This window comes from Trichomycterus rosablanca, chromosome 19 (genome assembly GCF_030014385.1).
Source record: "Trichomycterus rosablanca isolate fTriRos1 chromosome 19, fTriRos1.hap1, whole genome shotgun sequence".
NCBI classification, from domain to species: domain Eukaryota; kingdom Metazoa; phylum Chordata; class Actinopteri; order Siluriformes; family Trichomycteridae; genus Trichomycterus; species Trichomycterus rosablanca.
In genome coordinates, this window is record NC_086006.1 from 22785348 (window position 1) to 22805334 (window position 19987).

General features: G+C 38.7%; 2 protein-coding genes across 5 annotated transcripts; one reads left to right on the forward strand and one right to left on the reverse strand.

Moving 5' to 3' along the window:
* The first annotated feature begins 703 nt into the window (after positions 1-703).
* gdap1l1 (ganglioside induced differentiation associated protein 1-like 1) lies at positions 704-10897 on the forward strand. 4 transcript variants are annotated; one of them, XM_063015635.1, is made up of 7 exons: positions 704-883; positions 4111-4119; positions 4280-4472; positions 8294-8467; positions 9025-9119; positions 9895-10009; positions 10437-10897. In XM_063015635.1, the coding sequence occupies exons 1-7, from the start codon at positions 704-706 to the stop codon at positions 10778-10780; spliced, it is 1110 nt and encodes a 369-aa protein (XP_062871705.1). In that variant the 3' UTR covers positions 10781-10897. The 4 variants fall into 4 exon arrangements, with proteins under 4 accessions (XP_062871705.1, XP_062871704.1, XP_062871706.1 ...); XM_063015634.1 differs by lacking the exon at positions 4111-4119; XM_063015636.1 differs by lacking the exons at positions 4111-4119; positions 8294-8467.
* Positions 10898-13411: 2514 nt separating this feature from the next.
* On the reverse strand, positions 13412-16335 carry mfsd5 (major facilitator superfamily domain containing 5). Its single transcript, XM_063015423.1, has one exon. The coding sequence runs from the start codon at positions 16237-16239 to the stop codon at positions 14809-14811; it is 1431 nt and encodes a 476-aa protein (XP_062871493.1). The 5' UTR covers positions 16240-16335; the 3' UTR covers positions 13412-14808.
* Between the last annotated feature and the right edge of the window lie 3652 nt (positions 16336-19987).

Sequence of the window (19987 nt, forward strand, 5' to 3'; positions counted from 1 at the left end):
CCCACAGTCCAAAGACGTGCAAGTGAGGTCAATTGGATATACTAAATTGTCCATGACTGTGTTCGATATGACCTTGTGTAATGATGAATCTTGTGTAATGAGTAACTACCGTTTCTGTCATGAATGTAACCAAAGTGTGAAACGTGACGTTAAAATCCTAATAAACAAACAAACTTGGGTTCAAACTGTTTGTGACTATGTAAGGAACACTGCACTTTCATTTTATTTGCATTTTCCAGAATGTCCCAACTTTTTCTGATTTGGGGTTGTACATTTCTGCTGGTAATTGCTTGTAGTAAATGTGTAATTTGGATGTGCTCTGTGTGGGTGGCATCAGTAGTTACAGTAGCTCTGACCTTCACACAGTGGGCAGGCTGTGACAGCGCGCGCATCAGTCGGTGATACACGCTCGTGTCCGACACGCAGTGAGCGCGCGCCACCGACATTAACATGCAAGGCTGCGCTGTTCATGGATGCAGTGAGATTTCATGAACGTTATGTGTCTCTAATGGCCAAATCTTTAACATTTATGTAGCATTCGTTGTTGGAGGAACTGCCGGAAGTCGACGATGCTGTGCTCGGACTGCTGACATCCGTTGCATTCTCTCTCTCTCTCTCTCTCTCTCTCTCTCTCTCTCCTCCTCTCCTCCTCATCCCTCCCTGGTTGGCACCCTCTCTCTCGCTCGCACTAAAATTCTCCGTCATGGCGTCTTCCAACCATGTCACCCCCACCAACTGCAGCTGGTGGCCCATATCTGCCGTGGACGAGGATGGCAAGCCGGCGGACGGAGAGGAGAGTCATGAGCCTCCAGTGGAGCACAAGCCCTTCTCTAAAGATCGGCTCGTTTTGTACCACTGGACGCAGTCCTTCAGCTCACAGAAGGTAAACACATAGCTGACAGGGAAAATGGAGGAGATACAAGCGTTGCTATGCAGTGGGAAACTCGTGGAGATGATTTTCTTTCAGCTTATGTTTGCACTAATGGGTTACTGTACACTGCACGTGATTATGCATCTGTTTTTATAACAAGGCATGAGCTCTGAGGGTATCACTGGGATTAATTATGAAGAAGGTATAACCTATTTTGACAGCCACTTCAAATTCAGTAACTGGATCTAGATCTATCTTAAACAGCTGCAGGTACTGTTGATCAGTAAGGTTTGTGTAGAAAATGCACAGTGCAAAATCTGGGCGGTTGCACAGCCTGTTTATATATCAGTGCTGATACTGTTGGTCAGTAACCTACAATATGTACTAGTCATGATTTTGGTCAGTTGCATTACCTCTACAAATAGGTGTGTACCATATGCAGGTGCTCTTATTATTTTATCCAACTGCTGATTACTACTGACATGAACGTAGTGTTTATCAATGATGTGCTGTGGACAGTGCAAGGCCTGTTCTGGCAGATCAGACCACTGTGCATTGCTAGAGTTAGCTCTTGATCTGGACTTGGGGATGACACTAAATTATTCATTGAAATCAGGAAGCTGGCTGTGAAAGAATGCAGTGAACTGCGTGAGCATCTTCTAGTAGGTGCCACTGCAAACAAATGGCAGGTGTATTGCTAAGAATCTCATGCACTATATAATTTCTTGATCAGCTTTAGATCAGATCAATTAATTACGCTATGATGGGAATTTGTACACAATATGTTGATTTTTGAAGTTTGAAGATGTAAACAAACTGAGATGAAACAAACTGTCTGAAATGTCATCAAGAATGTCAGGTAAGGGAACGGTCAGGGCAAGGTTTGGAAGACCAAGAGTACATCCCTAAAGAACTACTTGTGGTTGTGTTGCTCTGAAAAAAATGACCCTATGACAATTAAGGGCCTGCAGGATGGTTAAACTAACACAGGATTGGTTGTGCACCATGCCTTTGTGCAGCATTGCTTGCACATAAATGATCTGCAGTGAGCTTGTTACAAAAAAGTATTTGCCTTTTTTTGCCAAATTTGGTGCCATTAGAATGAACTTCTAATGTTTTCTGGTTCTTTTTACAACTTTTTGCTACAGAGGCTGTGTTTACCTCTTTTTAATTTAAAAATAAGCAAAATATGTCATTTGGCCACCGGTACCCAAACAAGATTGTATAAAATTTTACATCCAAACAGACAACATTTTTTTCGTTTTTTTAAGGGATGAGAAAATGTATAATCTGGCGACCCCTAACGGGAGCAGCCAGAACAAGAAGGTATTTGTGATGTACCCCTATTGCTATTAGGTGTCTCCTGAGTCTTACACATTCCCAAGTTAGTCTTATGCAACTGTAAGAAACCAGGGAGTTAGTCTTGGGGCTTTATCAGACTGGCATTATGGTACTGCTTGTCGGGACAGCAACTCACAACACAGACATGTGGACTGTTAAAATGTATTCATTACTCAAACAGATTATTTCCCTAAATTTGTAGTGTTAGCTGCTCAACCTTTAAGGCTCAGGTTTCAAGGCGCCACATTGTGGACTCTGAGGAAACCATTCAACAAGATTGATGCATGTTTAAACATATCCAGTGCTTGCATTATATCTACATGCAAAATAAAAAATTGTGTTGTCTTTGAAATGTAAGATTTCCATAAGCAGTTTGTTTCTAAAGGGAATGACAGTCATTTGATTTGAAACATGCTAAATACAAGATATTCTATTCTGTACCCAAGATGACCATTAAATTGAACACTGTTTTTTTTTTTAGATTTCCTAAAATCAGTGTTCCTTTCTTGTGTGAAAGGAATTGTTTTGCCAAGCAATATGTGAGGCCCATTTAGTGTCCCATTACCACAGTTTGGTGTTTAATGTTTGATTGTATAGTGTGGTTCTTTAGCTACAAGACTCTGAACAACTAATTGTGAGACTCATGGAACCAGTTTGAAAAAATTTCCTGTCTTCAAATGTCTGGTTGTGTTTAACCTATGTAGTCTCAGTGAAACTCAGTAAAGAAGTGAAACTTGAGATTGTCTTCTGCTGTTGTGAGCAATTGACTTAAATCTTATCAAGGCTGTATTGAGTGGTTACCCTAAACTTCCTCTTGGCCCGAACCAGTCCTGCCTCACTTCTCTTACCTCTCTCATCAACAAAGCGTTTTCGTTAATAGAACTGCCACTTACTGAGTATTTTTTAGTTTGTTCTGTCACTCTGTGAAACTGCTGTTTTTAAAAAATCTAAAAGTCTGTCTAAAACACAACCATTTTATGGTCAGTGTTACTCAGATTGCATTTTCCCCCTTTTTGATGTTCCCAGTCTCACTCTTTTGACCCATGTCTGTGTAATTGTGTTCATGGGGCTGCTGCCACATGATTGGCTCATTGGATTATTATATGAAGGAGCAGGTGTACAGGTGTATGTAAGTAATTAAGTCTCTGGTGAGTGTAATATGCTAGGGTAAACATAATTTTTTAGTGTATATATAAAACACAAATATTTCTCATATTAAATGTATATTTACATTTCTTATTTCATATAAGCAGTACTTGGGTGGTACTGCTGTAAACTGTGCTAAACCATATCCACTGAAATCCCGGGTTCAAATTCCCAGTGGTGCTGTTGGTCGGTCAGGCATTTACACACAGACAGAATTGGATGTTCAAATATGGACAAACTATCAGTTTAGCTTTTTTGTGTTTACTGGTAGAGAGGCTGCAGAATGGAAAGCTAGACAAGAAGATTTGGTTCAACACTGGTTATACACTAAATGGACAAAAGCATGTGCCTCCTTATTATTTAGTTCAGGTATTTTAGTCAAATTCCATTTTAACAAGGTATATGAATCAATGAAATAAAATCAATGTTTTGCTTCCAACTTTGTGGTTTCTAACCTTTCCTGGTACCACAAAACTGTGCCCCTGTGCACACAGCAAGATTCTTAAAGACATTATTTGATGAAATTAGTGTGAAGGAATTCAAGGAGACTGCAGAGCTCTGACCCTAATCCCACTGAACACTGAACGGATACACTGGAACATTTGCAAGCCAGGCTTTCTAATTTAATATCGGTGCCTGACCTTAGGACTGCTGTTCTGAGTAATTGGGCACAAATACTGACAGACACACTTCAACGTCTTGTGGAAAAAAGCCTGTCCAGATAAATGCTGTTAAAATCTCAAAGAGGGAAGCAACTTCATGTTTTACTACATTATTTTGGCCATGTAGTGTATTTTGAGAGAAATTTAAAGGGTTTAAAAAAATTTTAAGTACTGGGGGCATTCTACCTGTCCCCCCTTATTCTTAAATCCTTGCTAGAAGAGTAGTAAAGTATGTGACTTATGTGTTTTTCTCTGGCAGGTGCGTCTGGTGATTAATGAGAAGGGTCTGCTGTGTGAGGAACGGGATGTGAGTCTACCTCTGACTGAGCACAAGGAGCCTTGGTTCATGAGGCTCAACCTAGGAGAAGAGGTGCCTGTCTTCATCCACGGAGATCACATTGTCAGCGACTATAACCAAATTATTGAATACTTAGAGGCCAACTTTGCAGGTGGTAAGTGTTAAAACCTACATGGCTACATGTTATGGAGGGGGCAGGGGGACAGAGGGGTGCAAGCAGATATCCATCCAAGTATGCAATACATGCACATTATTAGCCAAATTGTCTCAATTCATGAAGATAACTCATTTAGTTTGTCTGGTAAACAGAAATGTATGGGTAGGAATCCAACCAGTTGTGATTTCCAGTCATACAGACAGGATTCCTTAAAATCAGACAAATCCTAAAGGGTCACATTTAATTCGACATAGACCACAAGCAGTATAAAATACCCACAAACCAATTATTGATAATTGCCAGGACAGTTATGATTTAGTAATGGTTTTGGTTTAAAGGGATAAGTATATATGGGTGGGGCTCAGTGACAGTGACACTGCTGTTAGGGAGGGATCTGGTTCTGACCTTGTATGCTGTGATGGCCTGAACACCCATCCACAAATGCTTCAGGTCTTTGTGGTTGATTGTTTGTTTTTCAGGACTCAAGTTACAGGGTGTTTTTGTTCTTTCTATGGCTAAGTTGAGGTTTCTCCATCTTTTGTAAGATAAACTGCATTTTGAGCTACTCATGGATCTTGACATTCATTAGTTCAGTCTGAAGATTTATGCAGTCTACAGTTGTGTCCCCATTAAAAATAATTTACCTTGTGAGCACGACTCACAATGATGTTAAATGCCACTACTAAGCATGCATCTACCAGAAGGTCCTAGGTTTGATTCCCGGTTGGAGCAGTCTGGGTCCTTTCTGTGTGGAGTTTGCATGTTCTCTCTGTGTCTGTGTGGGTTTCTTCCAGAAGTTCTGATTGCCGTCTACAATCCAAAGACTTAAGTTAAGTAAGTTAAGTGAATTGAAGAAACAAAATCGCCTGTCACGGTGTTTGACATTGAACATGAACTGAAGGATCATTGCATGTATCAGTGGAAAAGAATTATTTGTTAAACCTATTTATATTTAAGTTTTTAAACAGCTGTTATTGGCTGGCTTCAAAAACCATTAACCAGCTTTAAATTCAGTATTTTACAGTCAAAATCTGTCAGTGTCGGTGCTTAAACGACTATAGTATTTGGAAAATTTCACGTCAAACTTTGTAATTTAAGAATGTCCTCCAGGCAGCTCTGGTTGATTTTAATGGGAGTCGATACATGTCGGTACAGAATGTATTTGTGCTTGGTACAGCAGAGGGTGCACATCATTATTTATGGCTCCGAGCTCAGCACTGCTCTTTGTGGTGGATGTGGATTTAGATTTGTAGATGCTGCCTCATGCTTTTATTTATAATAAAGTCTGACAGCCTAGACTAAGACCAGTTCCCACAGGGAATAGAGAGATTAATGTTGCATTCCATTGGATGTGGATTCAGGGTTCAGCTAACAGGGAAATGCGTGCATATAATGCATGAATACAATGCATAAATCTACACTTCATGATGTGTATGGATGTGCGCACTGCACAGCTGGTAAAGTGTGTTCGATTCTCACCTATAGTCTGTCTGTATTCTCACTGTGCCCTGTAAGTGATGTGCATGACGCATAATTGAATTATAACTGTTTCCTTGATTTTATGTAATAAATAAATAATATGTTAAGTGTAAGATTAAACACATATCTGGTTCCATATATGTAAAATTCATGCGTTAGAGTTAAAATACAATGAGGCACAAAATCTTGCGGGAAAACTGCTGTTTTTGGTGGAAAACGCAGAACTAGTTCATTGTTTACACGGGTTGCAGGCTGTCGGATGTATCTCAGGAGGCTTTGCTATGTGATGTTCAAGTCATAATTGTTAGTGGTGGCGGTCAAGAATAGTCAAATAAACTTTCGAAATGTTTTAAGGACTCAAGAATCTCCTCTCACGAGATAAATTGTTTGCGACTTTTCTTTATTTTAAAGTGATATACTGTAAACTTTTGTTTGATGTATTTTGTACTGTGTTCATTAACAAATATACAGTAGTTCTCAAGGAGTGACTGATGCATGGACACATCAGAGTAATAAGATGTGTTCAAGCAATATACACCGATCAGCCATAACATTAAAACCACCTCCTTGTTTCTACATTCACTGTCCATTTTATCAGCTCCACTTACCATATAGAAGCACTTTGAAGTTATACAATTACTGACTGTAGTCCATCTGTTTCTCTAAATACTTTGTTAGCCCCCTTTCATGCTGTTCTTCAATGGTCAGGACTCTCCCAAGACCACTACAGAGCAGGTATTATTTAGGTGGTGGATCATTCTCAGCACTGTAGTGACACTGACATGGTGGTGGTGTGTTAGTGTGTGTTGTGCTGGTATGAGTGGATCAGACAAAGCAGCACTGCTGGAGTTTTTAAATACAGTGTCCAGTCCACTCACTATCCACTCTATTAGACACTCCAACCTAGTTGGTCCACCTTATAGATGTAAAGTCAGAGACGATCGCACATCTATTGCTGCTGTTTGAGTTGGTCATTTTTGAGACCTTCATCAGTGGTCACAGGACGCTGCCCATGGGCTGCTGTTGGCTGGATATATTTTTGGTTAGTGGACTATTCTCAGTCCAGCAGTGACAGTGAGGTGTCTGATCCACTCATAGCAGCACAACACACACTAACACACCACCACCATGTCAGTGTCACTGCAGTGCTGAGAATGATCCACCACCCAAATAATACCTGCTCTGTGGTGGTCCTGTGGGGGTCCTGACCATTGAAGAACAGCATGAACAGCGTGAAACAGCAACTAACACACAGTGCTCCAAAAACCACCAGTGTTTCATACACCACAAACAGAAACATGTCCAACCATGTTTTCACAGACTTTGCTTTGTGCACAGGGGCATACTAATACTGGAACATCAAAGAGCCTTCCCCAAACTGTTGCCACATAACTAGGATGGATGTCCATATACTTTATTTGTGAACCTATCCACTTATTTGTTTACATCAAGCTGCAATTTAGAACAGCCAGTCCACCTTTTGGATGTTTTTAGGAACGCATAGCTGGATACGAAGGTAAACTTGTCACGTACAGTAATTAGACTTGAGGTTTGAATCCAGGTCCTTAGAATCATGGTGTTTTGCGGTATTCACAACTTTGGTTTTCCGCAAGCGAAATAACCCCAATCTGTCTGGTCAAGAAAGAGTAATGTATTCTGGTGTAGAGGGATTTTCACAGGAATACAAGTAACCTTTCCGTAAGTGAACTGAGACATTGTGTTGAAGCAGATCTCATCCTAAGCCTGATGGAAACGTGCAGATGCAGAGTAAAGGCTGATTAGTCAGCAGACTGGAGTCCAGCCAGGTTTCTCCTGGCAGTCCACTTTCCCTGAAGTATTGAGATGGTGCAGACAGGCTGGCACAAACCTTCTACTAAAGCTTTTAAAAAATCTCTTTAAGGCAGTTGTGTTGATACAAAACAAATATAGCAATCACTTGCATTTACATTTGGCTGCTTCTGCAAATGAATTGCATATCTAACTATATTTAGAAAATTGGTACACAATTGGTGAGTCAGTAATAGTCTGGGTAGGCACATCCTTGGAGGGACACACAAACCGCCACATGATAGCCAACAGAACCCATACTGCAGTTAGGTATCGGTATGAATTCCTCACAGCCATTGTCAGACCTTATGCTGGGTCTTGGGGTTCTCCTGATGCAGGACAAATGTTTGGGTGTGTTCAAATAAAACAAAAATGCAGCATGTGTCCACAATACACTATGGACACTTAAGAGTTAAGAGGTTGAGGCACCAAAAGCAATTGAAATTGAATTTTATATAACAGCCTGCTTGGTAATATAAAGTGTGTGTGTGTGTGTGTGTGTGTTACTGCAGATACAATAGCCCAGCTTATTCCAGATGAAGGCAGTGAAATGCATGCCCGTGTGCAGCAGTATCGAGAATTGCTGGACGGCCTTCCCATGGACGCCTACACACATGGCTGCATCCTCCACCCTGAACTCACCACTGACTCCATGATTCCAAAGTACGCCACTGCTGAAATACGTAGTAAGTGCTGCCACGATTTAGTGCTTTCTGGTACTAAATGCTCTTATTTTTAAATCATATGGCTGCACACTGTTGACCTTCAGGTGATCTTGTTTTGTAACTTACTGGCCTGTTTTTATTTATATATATATTTTTTTACCTTGTTAGCACCCACTGTTGGTGTACAGTTAGAGATGCACAGTGGGTGTTAATATTCATTTAGTCTTTTATCACTGAACATGTTCTGTTTGGTTGGAGCACTGTTTTCTTCCTTGTATTCACTGAGAGGTGTTTTAAAACATAACCAACATGCTGAACTACAGAACAGCAAAGTTTTTTTCATGAATTGTATATATTTGAGCTTAGACTGGCTCCCTGGTGGTTCTCACTGTTAAACCTTCACATGAACAATAAGTACATAGACTAGAATTTTATCAATGTGTGGACCTGTACACATAATTAGGCATCGAGATTAATGCTGACCTAACATTTTGTTTGCTGTTGTTTATTTATTCAAGTTCGGGAGAAAAATGATACGCTAATTGTAAGCCTTCGTCTTGTTTGTTGTGTTCTTGTAGGACACTTGACCAATGCAGCAACTGAACTGATGAAGCTGGACCATGAGGAGCCACAGCTGACAGAGCCATACTTATCTAAGCAGAAAAAACTCATGGTGAGGTTCAGTGCTATGGGTCAGACAAGTACAATTTTAAAGCCCTTCATTTGTATTTGCTTATTGTATAATACTTTTCAAAACTTTCAGTATTTCTTGCCGTCCATCATGGGGGGCAGACTACGATTGGTCACCATAAACAAAAACATATATCCTTAAAGATTTATTTATCAGCAACTATCTGTGCAATATTTTTAGCTGGTCATTGTTTTGGTGTGGAATTAAAAGATGTATTTATCAGCAACTATCTGTGCAATATTTTTAGCTGGTCATTGTTTGGTGTGGAATTAAAAGAGCATTTCATCCCTCTTTGCATCAGCTCAATTCCTTGAGCTCACGTCCCCAACCAACACGTGACACTGCCGGCCGCATCTTTGCACTGGCCAGCTGCAGATTCTTAGAGAGCCTCAGCATGTACGAAGGACGATGCTCCTCTCTGTATTCATTTTCCATTTGTGCAGGTGCTTCAACCGAATAGTAGGAGTTGTTATTGCAGCTGCAAGGATGCTGAACCCCATCTGCCTTTTCACTCTCTCAGAAACAGCAAATTGTATCTGTTGAGTGCCTGCCAAGGCCAATGGCACTGCACACACTTAAACTCAACAGTTGAGTCTTGGTGGTGATGGGTTAGTGTATTAGACTGCTGTGTCGCGCAGAATGAATTTTCTATTTTTTTTTAGTTCAATGCATAATTTATAACCAAGTATTTCAATTCAAATTTTACTGCTTAGTTTAGTCATTTACCAGCTGACACGTATTCATCTTGTTCTCCCAGGCAAAGATCTTGGACCATGATAATGTGAACTACCTGAAGAAGATCCTCGCTGAGTTGGCAATGGTACTAGATCAAGTTGAAGCAGAACTTGAAAAGAGAAAGATAGAATACCAAGGTAGGAGTTTTTACTTACTTTTAAACCCACCTAAATTAATTTAAGTTTACACCATAAATATGTTTTCCAATGCATCAGGCTTGCATGAACTCAGGAACTTCTGGGCTAATTTTAGTTATTGGGATGTTTCCTTTTTGAGATTTACTGAATGCAACTTCACAGATAGATGATCCTCCTTACTTGTAATTGAAAAAAGGTGTTTAGCATGAAAAGTTATTACTAAAGTGTGTTTAATATTACGATGGTCACTTATAACTGTTTAAATGTCTGTCATGCTCTATTCATTGTATACTAAAGATTTTTACAGCATCTTATTATTGTACTTGAGAATAAGTGCAGTACTTTCCACAAAAAACAATAGTAATGGCTTTGAATTAATAGATTAAGTTCCTCCTAAAACATGACACTAACTCTTTCTCTTCATCAGGTCAAAAATGTGAGTTGTGGCTTTGTGGACCTGACTTTACGCTAGCTGATATATGTCTCGGAGCCACTTTGCACAGGCTCAAGTTCTTGGGACTCTCAAAGAAATACTGGGAGGACGGAAGCCGACCCAACCTCCGATCGTTTTTCGAAGGAGTGCAGAAGCGCTACGCTTTTCGTAAGGTGTTGGGAGACATCCACACTACTTTACTGTCAGCAGTTTTACCCAACGCATTCCAAATGGTAAAAAAGAAGCCTCCATCCTTTTTCGGGGCCTCCTTCTTAATGGGCTCCCTAGGTGGGATGGGCTATTTTGCGTATTGGTTTTTAAAAAAGAAATACATGTAGTGAATGTCTTCCTGTTGTGTTCTGTGTTCGTGTATTTGTGTGAGGCTGCAACTTTTCTGTAACAGATTTTTTGTGACAGTTGAAATGAAGATGCTGTGCAGATAAAAAACAATATTATCTGAGTGAACTAATTAAATAAGAACATTCCAGAACAAGGAATTCTTCTTAACAATTCATTTTCTGGTAATCAAAGCCCTTATTTATTTTTTAATATAGACTCCCCTATGGTTTACCAAATGCCTTTTAAAAATGGTCATTTGTCTACATGAGTCATCACTACCTTAATGTTAGCGTTACATGCACACGTATTATAATGTGCCCTATATTGACTCTCTAAACACTGTAGCACATGTACCTTGTATTTTAGGCATTTACCTTTCACCCTTTAATCTGCTACTGATATCATTTTTCATTCAGACTGTAACAATTAAAGAGACACTAAATTATTTTGCTGTAGCCTGATACTGCCAAACTTGTATGAAATTCATATTCATTTATTTAGTCAGTATAGACCACAGCACATTCTCAAACGGCACATAAGCATGTAAATTCATATTCTTTACTAGAATGTAACTCATCAACATTAGCATCCAGCAACCACTCAGATTTTAATAGGGTCAATTAAATGGTCAATAAAGTAGGTGCAAACTGCCAAAATAACTAGCGCTCTCCATTGACTCATTTCAGCATGTTAGTTTCAGTTCTCTGATGAAATGTAACATTGTTCCTTTTACTTCAGATCTTTAGAAAGCTTTATCTTCACTGTGATCTTAAACAATTAGACTGGTCACCAGGATCAGCAGCCACGGATATTACAACTTCAGAACAAACACATAACGACCCACCGTCTGCTTAGCTTGTTCAATTTTCTGTGTGGATGAGTGAGAAGTGTCTTTTATTCATTCTCATTTTACTTATTGTATTTGTTACAGTTATACGATGGTCAGATCATCCGTGGATCTCAATTTCTAGCCCATAATACATGAAAGTACAGCACACAGATTACAGGCCTGATATTACAATACATTAGTTAACTAATACAAATTCACAGTTTGCAAGACTTGCTTTTGGTCATTGTGACAGCCCAGGTACTAAAACGAATAAAAAACTACAGCACAACATAGATGTATTGTTTGCTTATGCAGACGCCCCAAATAGGTGCTGTGGCACCCTGGGTTATCGTGATGTATGTCCAGAATCTTGCAGAATCTGCTATAAATCTTTAAAAATCTAAAACATAGAAAGTAATGTCTAAACGTGATTAGGTATGAATATTGGCATTTTATATTTCTTTTAACCCATCACAATTGATCTGAAGCTTTTTCCATTTAAATTCAGAGACCGTTTGTGTGGTTAAGACAAACGCTTTATCCTTCCTGGCCTTCAGTTATTTGCTTGCATACTGTGAAATGATACAGCTTTGAAATCGATTGATTTCTAAGGGGTCAAAAAACCACTAGCAGAAGCACAGCCTCCAAAAATCAAGCTGCTTTTAAAAAGAAGCAGACTTGCTGCATACGCCACAACAGTAAATCTGCAGATCAAGTAAACAAATACAGCCTTTATGCAGGTAAGTTAGTGATTTATCTGAAAACAAAGTATGCATCTACATATTTAACCCGATCTTAAATAGAATCAGTGGAATGCTAATAATACATGAACATTTGTTTTATTATTAAATACATTTTATGTCTCTTACTACTACAATGACAACAGAAAACTGTCATGTTGTGGTTTTGTAATTCTGGGAATTATTTATAATCACATCATTAAAAGTTTAGAAACAGTTTTTGGGTTTGTTCAATCAAGCTTCATAAAAACATAACCTACATTACCAAGCCTTGTCAAGCACAGGGACCAATACTACCTTATCTATAACATTAGCAAGAAATGAATGACAAGAAATCTGCTTTACCTGCTGTCTCCTCATCCATGGTTGTTGTGTTCAATTTTTTTTATTTCATTATTGTCTATAACTACCTGACTAGAAATACCTGAAGTCTAAGAAACAATGCTGTTTTGTTTGAGAACTGAGACTAATTATTTTTGATAGATTAAATATCAAGCTCTCTGTAATCTGAATTAAGTTTGGGCAGGGATGTATGCAATACTGATTACAGATATTTGGCATATTACTCAGTTAATTGATCCACATTGCTTATATAATATGGGGGTATGCCTGCCAGTTATGCTTTACATAGAATTGTTACAATGGTTGTGGTTTTATTTAATTGTGATTTCCCTGCAATACTTTTATAATGAACAAAACTATAACAAAACAACTATAATGATGACCCAAATTGTAATTATAGAAAAGTATACAAATAATCTTATACAAATGATCAAATATTGTGTAATCTAAAAAATCCTAGAAATGCAGATTACAGCCTAATATACTTTTAGTGCACACTTTTTTACTGTTTTACTTTTTCTTCTCATAGGAACAGACAATTGCTAATAGCATCCAAACATAACTTTGACCTAATGAAATCTGAGTTAGTATTAAATTCTATTTGTCAGAAACCAAGAGGAACAATCGATGGATACTGTACAACAAAGTACAATCTCAGCAACATAACACCACCTCACCATAAATGTGTAAATGCACCCCACCACTGACAAAATGAGACATTTCATGTCATGAAGTACATTTTAATGAGCAATGTATGTACCACAGAGAATATTCAGAAGTATTTACTGAACATGACTGTGACCATGATGGTCCACAACAGATGTGTTGTTTATTTATTTATTTTTATATTTATAAGATATGCATTTTTGGTGCTTTTTACGATGTTTATTTATAAGTCATTATTTCTTTAATTGCCATCAGTTACAATAAATGAAATGCCTAACAGAGAACTTCACTTGCTGAGTCTTTTCTACTAACAGATTTTGATTAATGGGCTTGCAATATGAATAGAAATATTGTGGTAAAGTAGAAAAACAGAAAAAAACCTTTTTTCCAAGTCAGCATTAATAAATATAAATATTTGAACAAAGGAATCACACTAAACATACAGAACTGATTAAATATCCAGTATCTGTGTTAGTGTGGACTAGGTCTAAATCCTCTCATGCACATAATTTGGCTCGGATTATGTTAATGTAAATAAAAATTTTACTGCAGAACCTTATTTAATCACCCAAAGGAATCAAGTTCAGATAAAAATGTACCACCACACAGAACCCCTATCATACCTCTGGCTACAACCAAAGTCAAAATATTATGTACACTTAAAAGGGACTTGTATGTCATGACACTTATTATACAATAATTGTAATAATTTCTATGATTCTTCTTGTGAGTGATTTAATATGGCACACAAGTGTGTCTTCCTTTCTTACATGGCAGCCTTTAAGCCCAAGCCAATGTCAAATTTGCCAAAAAAGGTTAAACGGCAAAGCTAAAAGTTAAAAGACAGACATTCCTACACCACCTGATTAAGGATTTAAGTTCTTAATGAATGTATACTTTCAGAAAACCCACTAGAAATTAACAAACTCAAATTTATGTAGAAAAAAATTGGACACAGAAGTATTTGTTCTAATCATTCAGGCCCTTACAAGTGTACACGTAAACAAAAACCTTTCATCTTAACTGAATACCTTGTAGGCTATAACAGACAGTAATAAGTCTGAAACTATAGCCTAAATGTTTTATGTTTTTTTTTAAACCAGCAAACCTAAGGAAATGTTTGAAAGAAGTACATGTGTTGGTCAAAATATAATCAGCCTCTCCAAAATTAACAAAGCAGCCCTAACCTTCAAAATATTGAACAGAACAGAAACAATAAATACTGAGTTTACTGACATGTTTACAAGGAAACTGTATTTTACATAGAAAGTGTACTTATGTAAGAAAAGCAATAGCACTGCAGTAACAGCAACACTTTCTGGCAGATGCTGTGCGGTTCAGAACAGCAAATGTTTTATAAACTTTAAGTAGTCACTTGTTAACAGCTGTGGTAATTTGCTTGGTCAATTACAAATAGTCATCTTAAAGTAGTAGTTTCTTTTCTGTCTGTTTAAATCTCACCCTCTCCTCTGGTCCCCTCAAGTCGCAAATCCGCATCGTTCCTTCCTAAGGTAAAAAAGCTTACAGCAGCCAGTAAGGCTGCCAGCATCATTCCAGTGCACCCTACAAACATGTGCCTGGTGCCGCTACCTGTTTCACCTGCACCAGCACCTGACACTTCTCCATGAAGAGCCAGCAGACATAGACATGCCAGCAGGTAGAGTGGCAGACGAAAACAGGCCAAAACTGCACCTCTCCGCTCCACTGGGATGACACGGCCCTGGAGGAAGCTCACAGCAGGGAAGTAAAAGCCACAGGCAAGCTCAAGCAGCAGGAAGGCCAGGAACGATTCTCTGGGCTTGGGTTGACCTGGTACTGTTGAAAATGTCAGCATGAAGAAGGAGAAAAAGGCAAGCAGTGTAGCTAAGCCTAGCAGGTGGGCCGGCTGAAGCCGGTAGGGTGCTGATGTTGCCAGCCGGAAGAGTGCTGAGCCTGCCATGCTGGCTGCCATGAGGCAGGAGAAGACAATACCGAGCGGTGGGCCGTGCGGCTCAAGCACAGGCGTCCACAGGAATACAAAGACATAGAGGACACTCTCAAAGAGTGCCTGAACACTGCCCAAGAGTACCACGCGACGCTCCGAAAGCAAAAAACGCACACCTTCCAAACAGCTTCGTCGGAAGCGAGTCTGTGGAGTGCTTGGTTGGCTGAGAAGGGCACCATTTCTGTCTTTTTGGCCAACCCTTTCCAGTTTTTCCTCGTTTCCCCATTCAGTAATCACCATCCATCCACAGGCAGCCAGACTAGGGATGGCAAAAAGGAAAGGGGCAACAGGTCCCATCTGGAGCCATTCTGCAAACAGGTTTGCCACAAGGCCAGCAGCTACCGCAAGTCCATGATTCCAGACTGCAGCTTTTGCAAATGTCACAGGGATCCATTCTTTGGGAAAATCATGCACATCAACATGGCAGTGCAAATACCAGGCCTCGAAGGCTGTTGTGAGCAGTGAAGTAGAGAGACCTCCAAGGACACGACCTAGGATGAGCACAAAGTAGTCCTGCGACAACTTAGTAAAGCAACACACAGAGTAAGATACACAGAAAAGCAGGCAGGTCTGTCTCCGACCTAGAGTCTGCGTTAGCCATCCAGCCACCGGTGCAAACAGCACACAAGAGGCCAGACCGCACACATATAAGATAGCAATTTGGGACTCCAGAAAGCTGTAATGCTGGTAAAGCTTGTAAAGATATGGCCCCTGAAGCCAGTCCGCCCACAGAGCCAGCAGGTAGGTTTTCAGGAAAAGCTTCTGAAAGCCGAGAAAAGCTGGGTTGGCGATAGGTGCTTGAGTGGATTCATGAGAAGTGACACGGCGAGCTGTGAGCTCCAGACCTGCACACAGGACCACCAGGGCCACAAAAGCAAGGTATGCAGTTGCAAACATGGCATTGGTTGTTTAGGTCTCTGTAACTACTAGTGAAGATCTACTGTTTCACACCTCTTCTTCTTCACAACATTACTTCATTGTGATGATTTGTTGAGTCTAGAATGAAAGCGAAATGTATTATAGGCAACATAAAATTGAACAGAAGTTTTTAAATATATATATTTTAATGCTCATGGTTTTGGAATAAGATGTCCAATAAAGTAATAGTCAAGTGTTTACATACTTTTGGCTGCATAATAATAATAATAATATCTCTAATTATTGCACATTAAGGGTACGCTGAAATGCCAATACATCACTTTTCTACAGTCACCTTCCGATGCATTTTTCCCAGCACTGTACCAACTTTTTAATGGCATCACCAAAAAAATTTTTTGGCTGAGCACGCAGCCACTGATGCTCGCTGCTTTTACATCATCACATAAAAATCTTCTTCCCCTTAAAGCTTCTTTAAGCGTCCAAAAAGGTGGAAATCAGGTGGCGCTAAATCCGGACTATAAGCTCTCTCCCAGTCTCTCAGACACAACTCCCACCCTCACCGCTACCAAAAGAAAATATAAAAGTGTGGAAACTTTTTGAAGATCCCTAGTATAAAATAGAAATGCATTTATTATAATGATAATCTGACAAAATTAGTGCAGTTATTATAAAAACATAAGCAGGGTTGTATCTTTATACTGTGGCATGATAGTGGCAAATAAAACACAATTTCACAATTAAACATGCATTATTAAGGAAATTAAGGATTATTTCTGAATTATCTTGGGTGAAGATTTCTTTTAATGTATTGGCCATACGTAGTTTTTGTCTTTCACTGTTGTATTTTGGGCATTCAATCAGGATGTGTTTTATGGTGATTGGTATGTGACAGTCTACGCAAAGTGTGGAGTTTAATCCTAGTATTAAATGTTAGTGTGTTAATCTGGTAAGGTCTATTCTGCATCTACTGTATATAACTTAATCTGTACGTTTTCCATGATGGTCTCATTGTGGTCTATGAATGGGTTTGTAAACAAGTCTGTACTCTTATTTTGTCCTGCTTTTGTGTTTAACAGATCTGTAGCTCCGCTTTTAGTTTAAATAAACTGTTGACTGTTAAACTGTATTTACATTATATTTACCCTGCAGCATTAACTGAACAGTGACTGTTCAGCTGGTTATCAGTTAACCATTAACATTTCTAGTTGGCATCAATATCAATATTAATAGCATCCACTTACTTACAGTGCTACAGATGTTTCACATTTAGGTTCTTCACAACATAACATCTGCTTCATATGAACTGGTGAAGAAAAGTTGCAGTTCTGTGTCTGTAAACCAAAAACAACAGCCTTGTTTTATTTTGACGTCCTAACAACATTAATACATTTTAAATAATTAAATTATTGGTTGTAAGAGTGTCGTGATCATGTAGTTGTGCTTATTAGATTCATGTATTGTTTTACATTTAAAGTCGGGCGGCACAGTGGCTAAGTGGGTAGCACTGTCGCCTCACAGCAAGAAGGTCCTGGGTTCGATCCCCAGGTGGGGTGGTCCAGGTCCTTTCTGTGTGGAGTTTGCATGTTCTCCCCGAGTCTGCGTGGGTTTCCTCCGGATGCTCCGGTTTCCTACCACAGTCCAAAGACATGCAAGTGAGGTGAATTGGAGATACTAAATTGTCCATGACTGTGTTCGATATAACCTTGTGAACTGATGAATCTTGTGTAATGAGTAACTACCGTTCCTGTCATGAATGTAACCAAAAGTGTAAAACATGACGTTAAAATCCTAATAAACAAACAAACATTTACAGTCTAATAAGTGTAATATCTTCACTTGTATTTCTTCCTTCTATCTTTATGAACTTAATTCTACACATGATGTTAAAATGTACTTTTATTTTCTTCACTATCCCATTTTGTTGCCATTTTCTAATCATTTAGTTGTTACAGAAGAATGTTATTATCCTAGAGCAACTGCAACAGACAGATAAACATGTTACCGTTACCAGCTAGCATGCTCACTGCGAATATCCTTAACGCAGCCGAACCGCTGTCAACGCTCCTTTATTGGTGTTTGTACTAACTGAACAAACGCGACATATTTGTTCGTTTTTATTATAAGTTTAAATACTGTTTTAATACAGTTTATTTCAAAAGTGCTAGTCGCTTCCGTGCACGCTTCCAAGTTCCGGGTTACAATACAACGTCACGAGCTCTGACGTTGCGAAGTATTAGCAGTTTGTTTGTTTGTTTGTTTGTTTGTTTATTAGGATTTTAACGTCATGTTTTACACTTTGGTCACTTTCATGACAGAACAGTTAGTTATTCATTACACAAGATTCATCATTACACAAGGTCATATCGAACACAGTCATGGACAATTTAGTATCTCCTATTCACCTCACTTGCACGTCTTTGGACTGTGGGAGGAAACCGGAGCATCCGGAGGAAACTCCACACAGAAAGGACCCACACCGCCCCACCTGGGGATCGAACCCAGGACCTTCTTGTTGCAGAAATATTAGCATTAGCAGAAATGACATTTTACACAAAATATACCCCATTAACTCAACTGTTTCCAAACGTGTTAATTTTGGGAGCTCTTGTAGTTTTTGTGATGATGCTGAAGAGACTGGTTATTCATTTGTTCTTGCAATGCAAAACAACGAATACATTTTGGTCTGATTTAAAAGATCATTTGTTTAAACCAACTAAAGCTATGCAATGCTGGAAGCTTAAAGATATAATATGTTACTATAATAACAATTCTAACAGACAAATAGAATATATTGTTAATTTGTTTTGATTCTAAATGCCAAGTTTTTTACTCATAAAGTAAAGTTTTTAGGTTCCAGGCCTACGTTACCTTTGTTTTAATGGAATTTGCTTCTGCGATCTTTAAAACTTACCCAAAATAAAAAAGCATTAGGTTTATAGATTACCTGGAACGTGATTTTGGGGAGGGTTGTGATGAAGGTTGAATGGCTTACCTTGTTGTTTATCTCTCTCTCTCTCTCTCTCTCTCTCTCTCTCTCTCTCTCTCTCTCTCTCTGTGTGAGTGTGTGTGTGGGTGTGTGGGTGTGTGTGTGTGTGTGTATGGGTGTGTGGGTGTGTGTGTGTGTGTGGGTGTGTGTGTGAGTGTGTGTGTGTGTGTGTGTATGTGTGCTACCCCATATCTTGATATGAAAGTTTGTTTCCTAACAGAATGTGATGTTTGTAGTTTATTGTGCTGATACTCTATCCTGATCAATATTGTACATACAATGATTATTTTATTCTTTATTTTTTGAAATTCAATAAAAAAGCAGAGATGACATTTATTACAATTATTATTATTATCATTATTGTTATTATTATTTTTATTATAGATAATATACTCATACTTACTTCAACAAAGTGTGTCCTTAACTCCCAAATGATGAAGAATTTGTGATATATACATATACTGTCTCAAGAACAGTATAAAAAGCTTTGACAAGGTGGAAGAAACCAACGTACCTGGAGATCTGTTTAATTTGGCAGATACTTTTCCACAGTCAATAAAAATTTAAACATTGTAAGTCATTAAAAAAACAATGCACCGTGTTATATTAAAGCAAGATCCACATCACTTACCTTAGTTTTTGCTAATTTCCTTTTTATGTCTACTTAACACTGACCACACGGTGGCAGCATAACACAGTTTACCAACGTGTAAATCTGCTCCTATCTTCTCATGTGATGTTACTTGTGTCTCTTTAATTTTAATACTAGTCCCTGACTTG